The sequence below is a fragment of the Hipposideros armiger genome, unplaced genomic scaffold (assembly GCF_001890085.2).
Source record: "Hipposideros armiger isolate ML-2016 unplaced genomic scaffold, ASM189008v1 scaffold_559, whole genome shotgun sequence".
In the NCBI taxonomy this organism is placed as follows: Eukaryota; Metazoa; Chordata; class Mammalia; order Chiroptera; family Hipposideridae; genus Hipposideros; species Hipposideros armiger.
Window position 1 is genome coordinate 794,587 of NW_017731909.1, and position 14,467 is coordinate 809,053.

General features: G+C 39.3%; 1 protein-coding gene across 2 annotated transcripts in view; it reads right to left on the reverse strand.

Moving 5' to 3' along the window:
* AASS (aminoadipate-semialdehyde synthase) overlaps nucleotides 1–14,467 on the reverse strand; it is a 59,565-nt gene that overhangs the window by 12,634 nt on the left and 32,464 nt on the right. For both annotated transcript variants that reach the window (XM_019623708.1, XM_019623707.1), the window contains exons 12-18: nucleotides 13,310–13,369; nucleotides 12,975–13,042; nucleotides 10,444–10,565; nucleotides 10,111–10,237; nucleotides 6,093–6,203; nucleotides 5,887–5,995; nucleotides 3,352–3,492 (exon numbers count right to left, since the gene is read on the reverse strand). In XM_019623708.1, coding sequence (XP_019479253.1) covers nucleotides 3,352–3,492; nucleotides 5,887–5,995; nucleotides 6,093–6,203; nucleotides 10,111–10,237; nucleotides 10,444–10,565; nucleotides 12,975–13,042; nucleotides 13,310–13,369 — 738 coding nt within the window. The remainder of the gene's footprint in view (nucleotides 1–3,351; nucleotides 3,493–5,886; nucleotides 5,996–6,092; nucleotides 6,204–10,110; nucleotides 10,238–10,443; nucleotides 10,566–12,974; nucleotides 13,043–13,309; nucleotides 13,370–14,467) is intronic.

A 14,467-nucleotide genomic window follows, 5' to 3' on the forward strand; every position in this document is an offset into this window, starting at 1 on the left:
GAGTCCTAGTTGCCTTACATGCATCACCTTTAATCCATGCAGTAGCTCATTTTTCAGAGGTGAAAACTGAGGCTGAGTCACCCAAGGCAGATCTGAACCCAGGCCTACCCGACTCCAATGTCCATGTTCCTTCTCCTATACCACACCTATACCCTTAACTGCCGTTTTCTTGGTCGGTACCTTGACAGGGGTGTTGACGGACAAGATCACAGCTTTCCAGACTGTGCCAGTTTGACACCTGAAAATTGCATTAAGCAGGGTTGCAGGCAGTGGAGAGCAGCAGCAGCTCCTGATTTCCTGCAAGGGAGGGGCTCGGTGCTGCAGTCAAGGCAAACTTGACATGCAGGCAAACTTGAGGGCTAGAAAGCCTATCTCAAAGCTGTGTTTGCAGAGCAAGCATGGTCTTGGCTTACAGTGTTTGTGTAGCTGGGGGTAGCTTGGGAGAGGAGGCTGAAGGAGATGATGGTGACGCTCTGCTACACCACTCCCAGGTGCCACCAATCTAGGAGAGTGCCTTACCACCCACGGAGGGCACAAAACTAAGAGAAGGCACAATCACTGTCTCCCAATACATAGAAGGAAATCAGGTTTGTTAGGAATGGAATTAGAAGATAGACATAGCACCAGTGGCTGGAAATACTGCAAGGATGTAGGACCATGAGGTATGTCCTAATTCATAGGCTACTGCCTAAGTTGCTGGAAAAGTTTAAGGCTTCCCCTTTAAGCAGAAACCAGAATCACCTGGCCCCCCTTTTATGACTCTGTGAATTATGTATGGCCTACTCCATGGCCACAGAGGGGATGAGGGACAAGAATACAAGAGGCTTTTGGGCTGCGAGACAGACGGATACACTTGAATTACAGAGTGAATAATACAGCATCCGGAAAATTCTTAGACACAGACAATCAAAGTGCGGGAGTTCCGACAAAAGAATAGTGAATTGGGGCTGGAGTGGTCAGGAAAAGATGCATCCACAAGAGGATACTGGAGTAGGACCTTGAAAAAAAGTATCATTTTAACAAAAAGAAGAAAAACATCATGTTTTCTCTTCATGTACTCCGCAGTGTCAGGGAGATGAATAAAGCACTCCTTGTTTTTTTACAAAAGGAGTTCAGAATGAAAAGGAAAAACTTCAAATTCAACAAATTCAACTGCTGCTGCCTGAAAATAACCTTTTCCTGAGTTCTCACCACCATCAATGTCTTTATGTGACTAATATTTGCTAGGGAGTCATGAGCCTGCCAATCTAATTGTAATCTACGTTAAACCAGTTGTAATCTATGTGATCTCGTTTGAGCCCTAATGCAAGACCCCTGCAAGGCTGGTACTATTATGTTTATTTTCAGAAGGATCCCAAAGCTCAGGGAGACTAAATGATTATTCTAGTGCCACCCAGCCAGTGACAGCAGAGCTAGAGCACAATGCCAGGCCCCCTGACATCAAAGTCCTTGCACTCTGCAGATCCTTTCATTGTCATCATCTTTGTCATTTATATGGCCTCCTGAAAACAACCATTTTGCCCAACTGAAGCAAGAATTTTTCCTGCATTCACATTAGTCTCCAAGCATAGGCCTGTCTCTTTTTTACAACTGCAGAAGGTGGAAGGAGCTGTTGAAATGCAGTAGGAGACAGACTGTGGCAGATCAAAAAGAAGTGTCTCTGGTAGAATGTCAGGCTGAGTTTCCTGCCCAGACCTCCATGATCACAGAATTAGGGAACCAGATGGAATTTTGGTGCCTACAATACATGTCAGGAGACGAATGGCCAGCAGACCTTCACAAATGCCTGGCCTTTGGCGACACTGTAGGGGATGCCAACACGTGGACCAGAAGTCAGGGGTCCTATTTTATACCCTGAAACACGTGAATGTATCTTTCCAGCATCAAATTGCTTGTTTTGTAGAGTTTTAAGTACAGCTGTTGTCCTCTGGTCACTAAATCAGTTCTTTTCAAATTCAGCTGCACATTTGAATCACTTGGGGAGGTTTTAAAGATCCCCAAAGCCAGGCAAGGCAGACGCTCTGGGGATGGGCCCGGACCTCGGTATTCCATAAGCTGGCCTGGCTGTGAGCTCTACCCTATCACAGGCACAGAAGACCCTGGCTGAGAACAACATTCACCTTGTTTCTAAGAAGAAATGCTTTCACTTTTCCCCTTTATCTGTACACGAAACACATTCAGACTCAGATACACTGAGAATTTATAATACTGCTCCCAGAGGAATCTTTTCAAGACACACATCTGATCATATAATTCACCACTCCCTGCAGGGTCAGGCATGGGCTGGGGTGAGGGGGGTGCCTGGGCACAAACTTAACGAGAGGCCCTCAGTCTGCTCATGTTTGCTCCCAAATAGGAGTCTTCACTTCGGTTAAGAGGATAAACTATGAAGGCAGACAGATGTGACTTGGATACTGGCTGTGCCGCTTCGATCTCTTTAACTGTGGCTGTTAGCGAAGCTCCTTATGCCCGTTTGCTCCCTTATAAACCCTGTCGGGTTATGGTAAGAATCGAAAGACGATGCTGCTTAGCCCAGGCATGAGTGGCAGCGTTCCTGCCCGGCTGACCAAGCACATCTCCCCTCTGCTAATTTTCTTCTCTCCACCTCCTCACCAAGGTCACATCAGCTGCCCTGTCATCTGCTTGTGTGGCACTTTGGAACTTCTCTCACTGGCTTACAGCTATTACTCCAGCGTCTGTCTTTCCCACCGGGAGGCAATCCAGTACAGGGGGAAAGAAAAGGCTTTGGGGTTACTTAGACCTGAGTTTGAATCCCAGCTGAATGCTCTTAACATCCTCTATCAGTCACAGTTGATGTATTGTAACGTGATGAAGAGAATACTAAACTCAGAGAGCATTTGCATTCTGGACACAGCAGCTGGGGAAAAAACACCTAGCTTCTCTCCCTGACCCGCGGAACCCTCCATGTCAACAGCCGCCCCCACATCCTCGCTGTAAGCTCTCTGAAGCCAGGAATCTCGTTCAGTGTGACAACCTTTGGAGCTTTGCCTCAAAGCAGCACAGAGGAGGGACTCAGGGATTGCTTGTCACGCTGAAATAAATCGCAAGATGACCAGTATTGACACAGGCAGAGGAGCTGAGAAGTGACTTTTCCAAAAGCGGAAACAACTTGCAGGAAGAGGAAAGAATGTGCACTGGCTCTGCTGGGAACCATGAGGAGATACACTGCATGGAGCAGAAACTAGACACTGCGAAATGCCCGAGGAGAACAGGGTGGAGCACACGCAGCACAGCCGTTAGTAAAGGGCCTTGCCATCAGGGAGAAAGTCTGGGCTTTCTCAGGCAGGTAGCACAGCTTTGTATCTCTAAAGCTCTGATGAGAATCATCACCTTTCCATCGAGCAGGTAGGTGGCGGGCTGCATTATGTTCATCAGCACTCCCACGGGACTCCAGCTGAACTTGTATCTCAAAGGATTGTCGGAATGTTCAGGGGCCGGAAGCCCGCCACAAAAGGAAACGTACGATTCAATCTGTAAAATAAAGCATCAATAAATTAGGGGGAATTCATAGTAAGTTAAAGAGAATAATGTGCCTAATACATTAATCGACTATGACATGTAGCAGATAAACTTGCTACAGTTTTCCTTTCTTAAAGTCACTAAGGCTTTCCAAAATACATCCTTAAAGCTAAACACCATTTGTCACAGTTATATTTTATATATAATTATTTTTTTTAAAACCCTTCTAGAGATTTGTGACTAACATTTTGTTTGGCTAAAAATCCAACTATTATTCAATTCTGCTTGGTCAGTTCCTCCTGACTTTTTTATTTAAGGTATATATTTTATTATAATTTGATTATATATTATATTCATTTTTAAATAAGTAATAATTAATATATGATATATAATTACAATTAATTTGATTCCATATTTGATTTTATATATTACATATATGAAAACTAAAACATTTAATATGATTCATCACATTTTCATATCTAATAGCTCCTTCTCAGAGGTAAAACATATTTCATAACAACAACAGATGAATATTGTAAAGAATTATTCCCACTTTTAAAAGTCATAACTATTTTGAATATATTAACAATATTTTATTGTACAAGAGGACAATCTTAAGGAGAATTTGTACATGCATCATGTGGAATATTGTTATTTCTAATTTAAATTTTACAAGATATTTGACTATATAAGAATACCTGGTTTTAGGTGGTGATTGTTTTGTATTGTGACTTAATTACAAGATTTCACCACATAATAATAACGACCTTAAAAAAAAAATCAGCATTGATCCTATGAAGGCCAGTAGGAAAAATTGTTAAGCTTACAAAAGTTGCCCTAGTGCCACTGTTCCCAGGCATATTATTGTTAAATAAAATCTGACCCCAAAGCCCATGTGTAGGTTCTACTTCTGACTACACAAAGTCATTCTGAAGTGCAATTAATTAGATTGACAGGATAAAGGGGAGGACCCATGCAGTCCTATTAACCTCCATAAGAGGTGTGCATGAGCCTACAGGTGACATCCTTCCAGCTGCGCCACCATTTATTTATAATGGACCACTCAGTCACCCCACTTATGCTAAAACATGGTTCCTTTGGCAAAAAGAAGGCATTCTCTAGACCAGCTAGACTAGTCAGCAGGATAAGTAAAAAGTGACTTTCAGTGGTGAAAAATGGTTTCATTTCTTTGATCTTTTTCCTTTTCCTTTTCTGGGCTCCTTTTTCTGATTTTGAAGACTTTGCACATTTTGTCCTTTTTTTTTTTTTAAGATTTTATTGGGGAGTTGGGAGAAGGGAACAGTGTTGGGGAATCGGGGAAGTGGAACAGACAAGTTGCTGTCTTTTTGTTCTTCAGTCTAGTTGTGGAGGACGTCGCTTCACTGGCCCATGTTGGTATTATCATTGTGCTCTTCCCGGGTAAGGCAGTCGTTCACTGGCCATTGGACAGCCACTGATGGCGGCTCACAGCAGCTCACGAAAGCTCATGCCAGCTGCCGATCAGCCCCACTGCAGCCTACGCCATCGCCAGCAACTCACAGCAGCCCAGCTCCAGGTCTAGCTATTGTTCACCATCTTAACTATAGAGGGCAGTGTCACTGGCCCTCATGTGGGATCCGAACCGGGGTCCTGCCGCTCAGAGCTGGCACTCCCAAGCCAACTCCTAACCAACATGCCACTCAGCCGGCCCCTGTTCTTTTCTTGATCATAGCATCAGTTTTCATAGCATCTTGATCTTTTTTTCTCAATAGGTTGAGAGTTACCTTCATTTAACTCCTCATAGTATTCAGAATCCAGTGATAGGCCTGTGCTGTGTCTGGGTGTCTTTATTACCTGAGGTGACTATGGGGTAAGATGGACTTCCTAATGTAAGCTCTTGTAAAGGCTGCTTTCACCTGGGGATCCAGCTTGGAGAAGGGACCAGGTTTGCCTCCAGAGCTGCTAATGTCTATGATATTCTCAGTCTTCTTTCATCCAATAATCTGTACCCATAAGAGTAACAACATCCTGTACTCATCCGACCCCTTGTGATGACAAGTGCATCCCTCGTATGTGACAGATAATCCACATTCATAGTCCTTTTGCTGGAGTAAGTTCTGAGACTCACATCCATGCTAGGTCCTGAACAACAGAATCTCCAAGGTAGTCTAAAATCTATTATTAAACCAAAATATTATAGTAGCATCTCTTGCTCTAAAAATAAATTGTTAAGACTTGGACATTGTTTTACCATGCAGATAGATCTTTCTGCAGTTACAGAATTTTACTTGAAATTTCTAGTCAAAGTATCAATTAGATTACAGCAACACCTTTTAATTAAAATTGGGAAAAGATTATTTCCGAACACAAAAGCCTGGACCTTTGCATGTTTTCCTAAATAGGCTTTTGGGCATAAATTGCGCTCACCGTGGCTCCCACTTCTTTGGCTTTATCTATGGTTTCCATCGCCAACATATGATCAAGACCAGGGTCCAATCCCAATTCGCCAATAACCGTAATGCCAGCATCTTCCACACTACAACAGGTAGAAAGAAGAGCAAGGAAAAGTTGGATGTAAAATAAAAATAACTCCATGGAGCTATTATACTTTGTTGAAAATGACTAAAACATACCTCTTTTCTAATTCTTTTAGTGGTGGGGTGATGTAGCTTGCAGTGACCATGTTAACTTTGCTTTTGATGCATGCCTTGGCCACAAGAGGATGTAATACATAAGGCAACAAGCTTAAAAACAGAGGAAGAGGATAATGAGAAACAGAGGAAGAGGATAATGAGAAACTTTTGAAGTGCACTAAAGCTGAGACATCGCTCTCATGAATTTATTCTCTCAGAGATGATCAATGACTCTTTGAGGACTATAGGATAAATGTATCCTGTTATCCCATTTAAAAATCTCCACAACGTGACCTAAACCTTTGCATTTTTCTCCCTCGCTCTCCTCCGTAGAGAAGCACTTGTAACTCTCCACTCCCAGTTTTGCCAGTTCTGAACCTTTCCTCTCACTGTGCCTTTCAGCTTGGCATGCTCCCTCCACCTACCTACCTCCATCTAATCCTCCTTAAAGAAAGGTCTGAAAAGTTATCTCCTCCAAGACACTTTCCCAGATGCCCCCAAAGCCAGATCTTTTTCCTCTTTATGCACCCTGCTATTTCTTCATAAAATTTAATGGAATTCATTCCATTCATCCTTATATTTCTATGATTTCCTGTCTTAAGTTCCCTACTAAAAGGTAAGGTTGCTGTTCTTTTTGCCTCCACATCTCCCAGATGGCTATCCAGAGAGGGAGAAATTTAGTCAAGGTGACTTGTGTGTTACATTACAGGGTGGAGTCGAGGAAGAGCTAAGGTAGGAGACGGGCTTTAATGTTATCAACTGCTGTAAAGGCTCCAAAAGTGGTGAAAGGTCTATATGGTGAGCAAAAAATGAGGCTGCAAATAGAACTCAACTTTGATTGGGTTTTCTAAAAATCTGGCTTTGGTGTTTTAATTCGGAATGGGGACTACAAGATCACACACACACAAAAATGAATTTCCATAAATGCTGATACCAATGAGTATATTCATATTCTATCCAAGGAATAATAAAACACCCTATCAATTGCTAAACAATATTTAAATTCTACTAGCTTATTGCCTATTTGGTAAAGAAATCTACATAGTCCCAATGACAATATAAATACAAACTTATAAATATTATCACACTGTATAACTGTATATGTCAAACTCATCCTGCATGCTTCAGATTTTCTCTATTTCACATGAAACAAAACAATAAACCCACACCTCAGGCTCTTTCTTATTTCTCCTCAGGTCAACAGAATATGTACTGCAAAATATGTTTATTATCATGTAGAATGAAATATTGTACATATTTTTCCAGTATCACTATGAAAGCTCTTGATCTCTGTTTTCTGGCTTTTTAATTGAAAAGAATTATTACAGAATATGGTAGCCCTTTTAAAGAGAATGAACAAAATACTGTACTTACAAAATTCTTTGTTGGAAATATACTAATAGAAAATACACTGTTAGCCTAAAGGTTAAGTGGAGATTTTTGTGTCACTTTCCCCACCCTGAAAACTTGCCTGTTAAAAATGTTATCAAGATCTAACTTTCTTTTTATTTTTATTTTTAATAGATTTTATTGGGGAACTGGGGGAGGGAACAGCTTTGGGGCATTGGGGAAGGGGAACAGACAAGTTGCTGTCCTTTGGTTCTTTAGTCTAGTTGTGGAGGATGTCACTTCACTGGCCCATGTTGGTATTATCATTGCACTCTTCCTGGCTGAGGCAGATGGGTCACCGGCCATTGCACGGCCACTCACAGTGGCTCACGGCAGCTCACGGCAACTATCGCCGCCTGCTGGCCACTCACACTGGCTGCCGGCCACTCACAGTAGCTTACGGTAGCCTACTACAGCCTATGCTGTCGCCGGCAACTCACGGTAGCTTATGGCAGCCCACTTCAGCCTACGCCATCGCCAGCCACTCACAGCAGCCCAGCTCCAGGTCAAGCTGTAGTTCACCATCTTAGCTGTAGAGGGTTCAGCGTCACTGACACATCTGGGATCCAAAGGGGTGGCCCTACTGCTCAGAGCTTGCGCTCTAAGGCCAACTCTTAACCAACGAGCCACTCAGCCAGCAGATCTAATACTATTTTTAAACTTTGGCATTATCTGCACTAACCTAATAAAAAGCTGAGGACTAGAATTATAGGACTTTGGTTGATGGTACCTTTTTTAGACAAAGGGATTAGAGCTCATAATTCATTGTGCGTGTGATACAGTAACTTGATATAATAACTAGCAAAGGGGACATAACCCATGAATTTCTGTGTTGACTCCAACCAAATTAATCCAAATACTTGAAAATGCCACTTGTAATAACATATACAAAATGCAAATGGATTTTCAAAGTAACTTACCAAAGTAACTTAATGACTTCATTTGCATGAAATCATTAAAAAATAAAATTAAAAAATTAAAACCATGAAGAAATCCTATTATACATACTATTATAAAATTTTTTGTGAAACATAGCCTTTACTCATTTTATTTTGGTAGTTTCTATCACTGTGCTTCTATCAAAACATTCTTTCACCAACTTAAAAACATTTTTTTAAATTATTTAAAAACACAGAAGGATAATAATGTCTACCAGTATCACCACTTTTCAGCAAAGAAACTCAATCGAGAAAAATTAAATATAAAACAGATTTTGGTAATGCTAAATCTTATGAAAGGCTACCAGTTTGCTAAATTTTAAAATTTGAACACACTAATAGATTATTGTCTGTATCCATTATCTTATCATATTTTGCTTTAGATTTAGTTCCAAATGTATTTTATAATGTTATTTTTTTAATCAAAAACCAATGTTATATGTAGCTAACTCTGTGTGGTAAAACAAATTCTCTATGTTTTATTCAGAATGCTAGAGCATTCAATTTTGTATTTTCATAATCATATTACTGACAGACAATGTTTATTGGTCATTAGTAAATTTTTGCTGAATAAAAATTAATGTGTATTTAATTTCTACAAACTGAATAATGTTTTAAGTCCTCAAAATGAGTGTATGTTTAAATATACCAAAGGAAAATGTAAAAGTTCCCACTTAGAATTACCTTTTGTTGTATATGTTTTCCAAGCCTGTTCTTTTTTTTTTTTAATGGGACATCACAGAATTTCCTTCAATGATATCATTTGAATCTGATCTAAGTATGAATTGATCTAACTATAAATGAGCAAGTGACTTTTTTCCTTCCAGCTTGGAAAAATTATAGTCTAAGAATTAATTACTATCCTCATCACTTTGGTATTTAGAAACCATGTTTAATTTTGAAGGGAACTTCATGTAGCTCTGTATTATCTAGAAGTTAGATCTGCATTTTTATTAGGTAGTAATAAACATTATATTTCAAGATCTGTTCCTAAATGGTCATAAAGCTAGAGAATCTATTCAATTTCATTTATGCTTTATAAATCCAAAAGATAAAATTGCTATCAAAATGTATGAAACACAAATACCTCATGACCCAGAAATTCTACTTTTAGGTAGATACCCAACAGAAATGTGTATATATAGTCATCAAAAGACATATACTAAAATGTTCATAACAGCATGATTCATAATACCCAAATTCCAGAAACAACCTAAATATCCATCGACCATCAAATAGTATATCCACACCCGAAATATTATACAGCAATGAGAATGAATATACTACAAAAAACACAAACAACTCTCACAATCGTAATGTTGAATGAAACAAGCCAGCCACAAATGAGGACATAGGAAACAATTCCAATGGTACAAAGCTGAAAACTAGCAAACACTAATCTATATGTTAGAAGCCAGGACAGCGCATATCTTTGGGAAATGGGGCTAATACAAGGGAGAGGGTACAGGGAGGAATTCTGGGGTACAAATTCCATTTCCGGTTACGATGATTGTTACGTGGTGTGTTTACTTTGTGAAAATTCACTGAACTATGCACTTGTGATTTGTGAACTTTTCTCAATGCACAATTAAATTTAAAAGTTTACTTAGAAAACAGAAGAGAAAAGACAATAAGGAAAAAGAAATAGCAGCAACAAAACATAGGACAATCATTTCTTTCTAGATACTAACCTGATGACAAGATCCTGTTTTGCCACCAAGGAGCCCAGCTTTTCTTCTTGTTTACCAATCTCCATAATAACCGGATTAATATTATATTTCTTGCGTAACTGTTCAATTTGATTCTTTAAGTCAGAGCCTATTTTAAGAATGAAAAAGTCCAATTCTTAGATTTCCTTCCACTAATCAGAGAGCAAAACACCTTTTAAAATCTCCAAAAATCATTTTTTCAAAGTTTAGAAACAAAAGTCATCTAAAATTCACAGAGTAAACATGCTATGGAATCAGTTTGTTTGTTTGTTTGTTTCCCTCTTCTTCTTCTTAAAAAAATTAGGGCTTATTTACCTACTGTTAGTTCTATATTGGCATCTCTTGACAGGTATTCCAACACAGGCTCAGATACATAACCAGTTCCAAGAACCAAGACCTTTCTCTTGGTGGCCATTGAAAGTGACTGAGCACGTTCCCTATTTAAAAAAAGAAAAAGGTGTGGCAAGTGGGGATCATTTAATAACAACAGCAACAACAAAATAATTAAGTAACAGAATCTTGCTGTCCCCAAACTAAACTAAAACTTAAGACCATAAAGCAATCATTTTCCCCACATTATTCATAATAAGAACCTCAACAGGAATTAACGTACACCAACGTTTTTCACTGATTATTTTCACTTTTGTACAATGAACCATAGACCCTGACATTGCAGAGATGTACGTCCTTAGACTTTTCATGAATTTGACTAGTGAGGCGCAAATGCTGGGCCATTGTTTGTCTTACTCAGGGCTGAGTCACTTGGTCTCACACTTTGTCCTTCCAGGGGAGGTGACTTAAAATCGAGCTGGGGCTTTACCTCAGAAATCTTATTTACTCCTCACAACACCCTCAGGAAACATCAATCTGAGGAGATCATTGTTAGAGATTATTATTAGACATTTGTTTGGTTGTTTATCTTTAGGGTCACTTGAGACAATTGAAACCATAACTTTGAAATTACAAATGCCAGAGATCAAATGTAGAAATCCTGCTTGGCAGGATTTTAATTCTTCCACAGTTTGTTCTGTTAGAATTTGTTCCTTCCTGACAGATAACTCTTTTCCTTTCCAACAAATTCTGACCTCCAAGAGGGTGACTAAGTCTTACTTATCTTTATAAACCCATTACCGCTCAGTATAAAAGGAGTCATTAAAATTCTTTTGAATCAAATTCCTGGATATCAGTGTAAAGCCATGGAAATGGCCTGGTGCCAGGGACGTCGTAGCAGCAGGCTGTGCTGCTAGGATCTTTTAGGCCAGGACATTGTTCAAATTTGAACCTTCTCATGAATAATAAGTGAATAAAAATAAATGTAAATATAAAATGTCTCTGTCCCTCTTCACCCCAACATTCATATTACTGTTGAGGTGTGGTCTCCTTCCACCCCCATCCATTTAACCTCCCAGAAAGAACCACTATTATTTGGTTATTGTATATCCTATTTAATAACACTTTCTTTAGTTTACATGATTAAAACATATTCTTTCCATGTCTAAATATAAACATTCAAAATATATTTTTTAAAGACTCATTTCTAGATTCTTAAATCTTATCAGCACCCCCAAACGCTGTGGTAAGTGATAGAGGAACATAAGAATAAGGCCGGTGCACGATAACTTAAATTTCCTTTCAAAATGCGATCGTCATATCAGCCTCTTGGCACAAGACTCCACCAGGGAAGGAGGAGACAGGCAGTCCTAGCAGTTGGAGCCAAGCAGACCTACTGTTACATGAAATACGGGGTGTGAGAGTGAAGATGTCACCATGACGTGTTACACACGTCATTACCATAAGTATAAGAGATCATCAGATGATGAGAATTAAGTGATACAGAGAGCTACGAAAAACAAATACATGTGAAGTTTCCCCTACAAGTAACTCTCCTATGGGGTTATAGAGCTAGCTGCTTTTTTAAAACACAAATTATACACTCTTGCTGTCTTATGCCAAAATTTTTCATTGGTGCATAAAAGTAACTGTGGGCAAACTAACACATATGGAAAAAGCATAACAGTAGTAGACGTGATCTGGGCAGATCTCTGTATTTACTTCTTGAAGGTAGGACAATTGAGAAAAAATATCAGGCAGTTTGTTTGCTTGTTTGTTTGCTATTAATTTTCCCACACTGGTTTTTCCTGAGAATTCAGTGCATGGGTTATTTTTTTTAGATATAAATAGACCAGTGGGGCAGATATAAATACAAACCAAGTGCAGTCAGCTGAAGTAGACCAGAACGTTCCAAAAAAATGTCAATGTTTTCAAACTTTGAATAGAAAAATCAATTAAGGAAATAAGGGCCTTAGCTAAGTATCTTTCTGTGAGAACTATTCTCTTGGGTCGATTTGCCACATCACTTTTTGGCACCTAATAAGAATCCCCCAGGAAAACTGACCTCTGATCACTTTCTTTCTTCACTACTCTTAATTTCTAACCAAGAGCCTACTTTCCTAAACATTACACTAACCAAAATAGAGTCCAAACCCTCAACTAAAAAACAGACTGAAAGCACCACAGGAAGGATTAGCATGTTCCTTTTCCTTTGAGAAAATAACTGAGGCATGACAATATGCAACATGCTAAAGAAAGGACAGGACCACCCAAAGGACGGCCCTTTGGGACTTTTGCTTGCTTACATACAAGTCTCCATAGGATATTAGAAAGCCCAAATGATGCTACAAGACTGCTCAGGAGAAAATGATTCATACTGGTTTCACTTAGTTTGGGTTGCCTATATTTACAGATATTTTCAAAATTTACATCTTGTAGAAACCTAGTCTCATAAACTCACATTGAAACATTAAAAAAAAAATACTCATCAGATCCAAGATAAGAACAATGCTTACCTGCTTTCTCGGAGTTTCAGGATATATTTATACTTATCAGGCAATGTACCGTTGGATGCAATCACTGCCTAAATGTATATGACAGAAGACATTTCTTTAATATCCACACAGAAGACATTTATTTAATATCCACATTTTAGTCCCACAGACTGACAGAGAAGAGACAGATATAGATAGGTAGATGATAGATAGATAGGTAGATGATTAGATAGATAGATAGATAGATAGATAGATAGATAGATAGAGACAGGGAGAGAAAAAGGGAAGGGAGGGGGGAGAGAGGATAGTAGTGGAAAAAAATACATTCATGGAAAACACGTTTTTTTGTAACTTACATCTCGCACCACAGGAGAAAAATTCTGACTTTCAAGAGGCTGTGTTGCATCTGATAATATCTGAAAGGAAAATGAGGTTGGTAACAGATAAATGACATTGCAAAGAAGGCTTCTTGGTATTTGTTCCCACATTAAAATATTAGTCAAAAGACAAAACTAATTCAGAAAAGTTTTCTGAATATAAACAAGTGGTAATAGAAGTCTTGAACAAGCAGTGAATTCTGCCCCACAAGAACACGCTATTTCAACATAAGTTCCAATGCAAAACCAAAATTTGATTACAAACATCTTTGCTTGCTGGGCACATGAAAAAGCTTATCCTTCCCCACCAGTCAGATATATCACGTTGAGCATGCTAGCAAATATCACCACAAGCTTTATAACCACAGCCGTCCCTCTGAGAGCCCCTATCCCATTTCAAAGGTACAAGATGTCCAATTAGAAGTAGAGAATGGGTCTTCCAGCCAGCAAGCCACCAACACAATAGGGAGTCTCACTCAGGTCACTATTAGTTGTGTATGTAGGCACCTCAGCATTTCAAAAATGTCAGGGAAAATTATCTGACCAAGTAGACCTCAAAATGCCATCACACTCTTTCCCATTATCTCGTGAAAATGAACCAGATAGCCAACCACAAAAACCACAGCTCTTATATGAACTTCCCAGCATCCTTCTAGTCCTCCTCTTTTCTTCCAAGGTATCCAACTCTTGAATAGATGGCCAAGGGTAAAGGTCATATAAAGGTCATATAAATCAGTACTGTTGCTTCTGACAGTCAGGACATTAGAGCCAATGAGATAATCATACCCCACCTCTTATCCATAGGTTAACATCTAGAGCACTCACCCAACTAAGAAAGACTAAAATGTACCCACCAGATGCCGGCAGAAGAGCATTTATTTATTGTATTACAATAAATATAAAACTGCTTTCATGTATCTAAATCACAAGACACCTAGGCATTCTATTCCTAGGATACGAGCATAAAAAATAAAAATAAAAAAAAATAAAAAGGAAGAAAAAGATCAGAGAAGGCAGGGCATTGTCTGGGAAGCTCATAGGTGTAACACACCTGGTGTCCTCCCATAGCTTGTTTCTCCCAGGCACGTGTGGGGTATTCCCTCCTCAAGATGACTGCTCTACCTACCACCTCTGTGG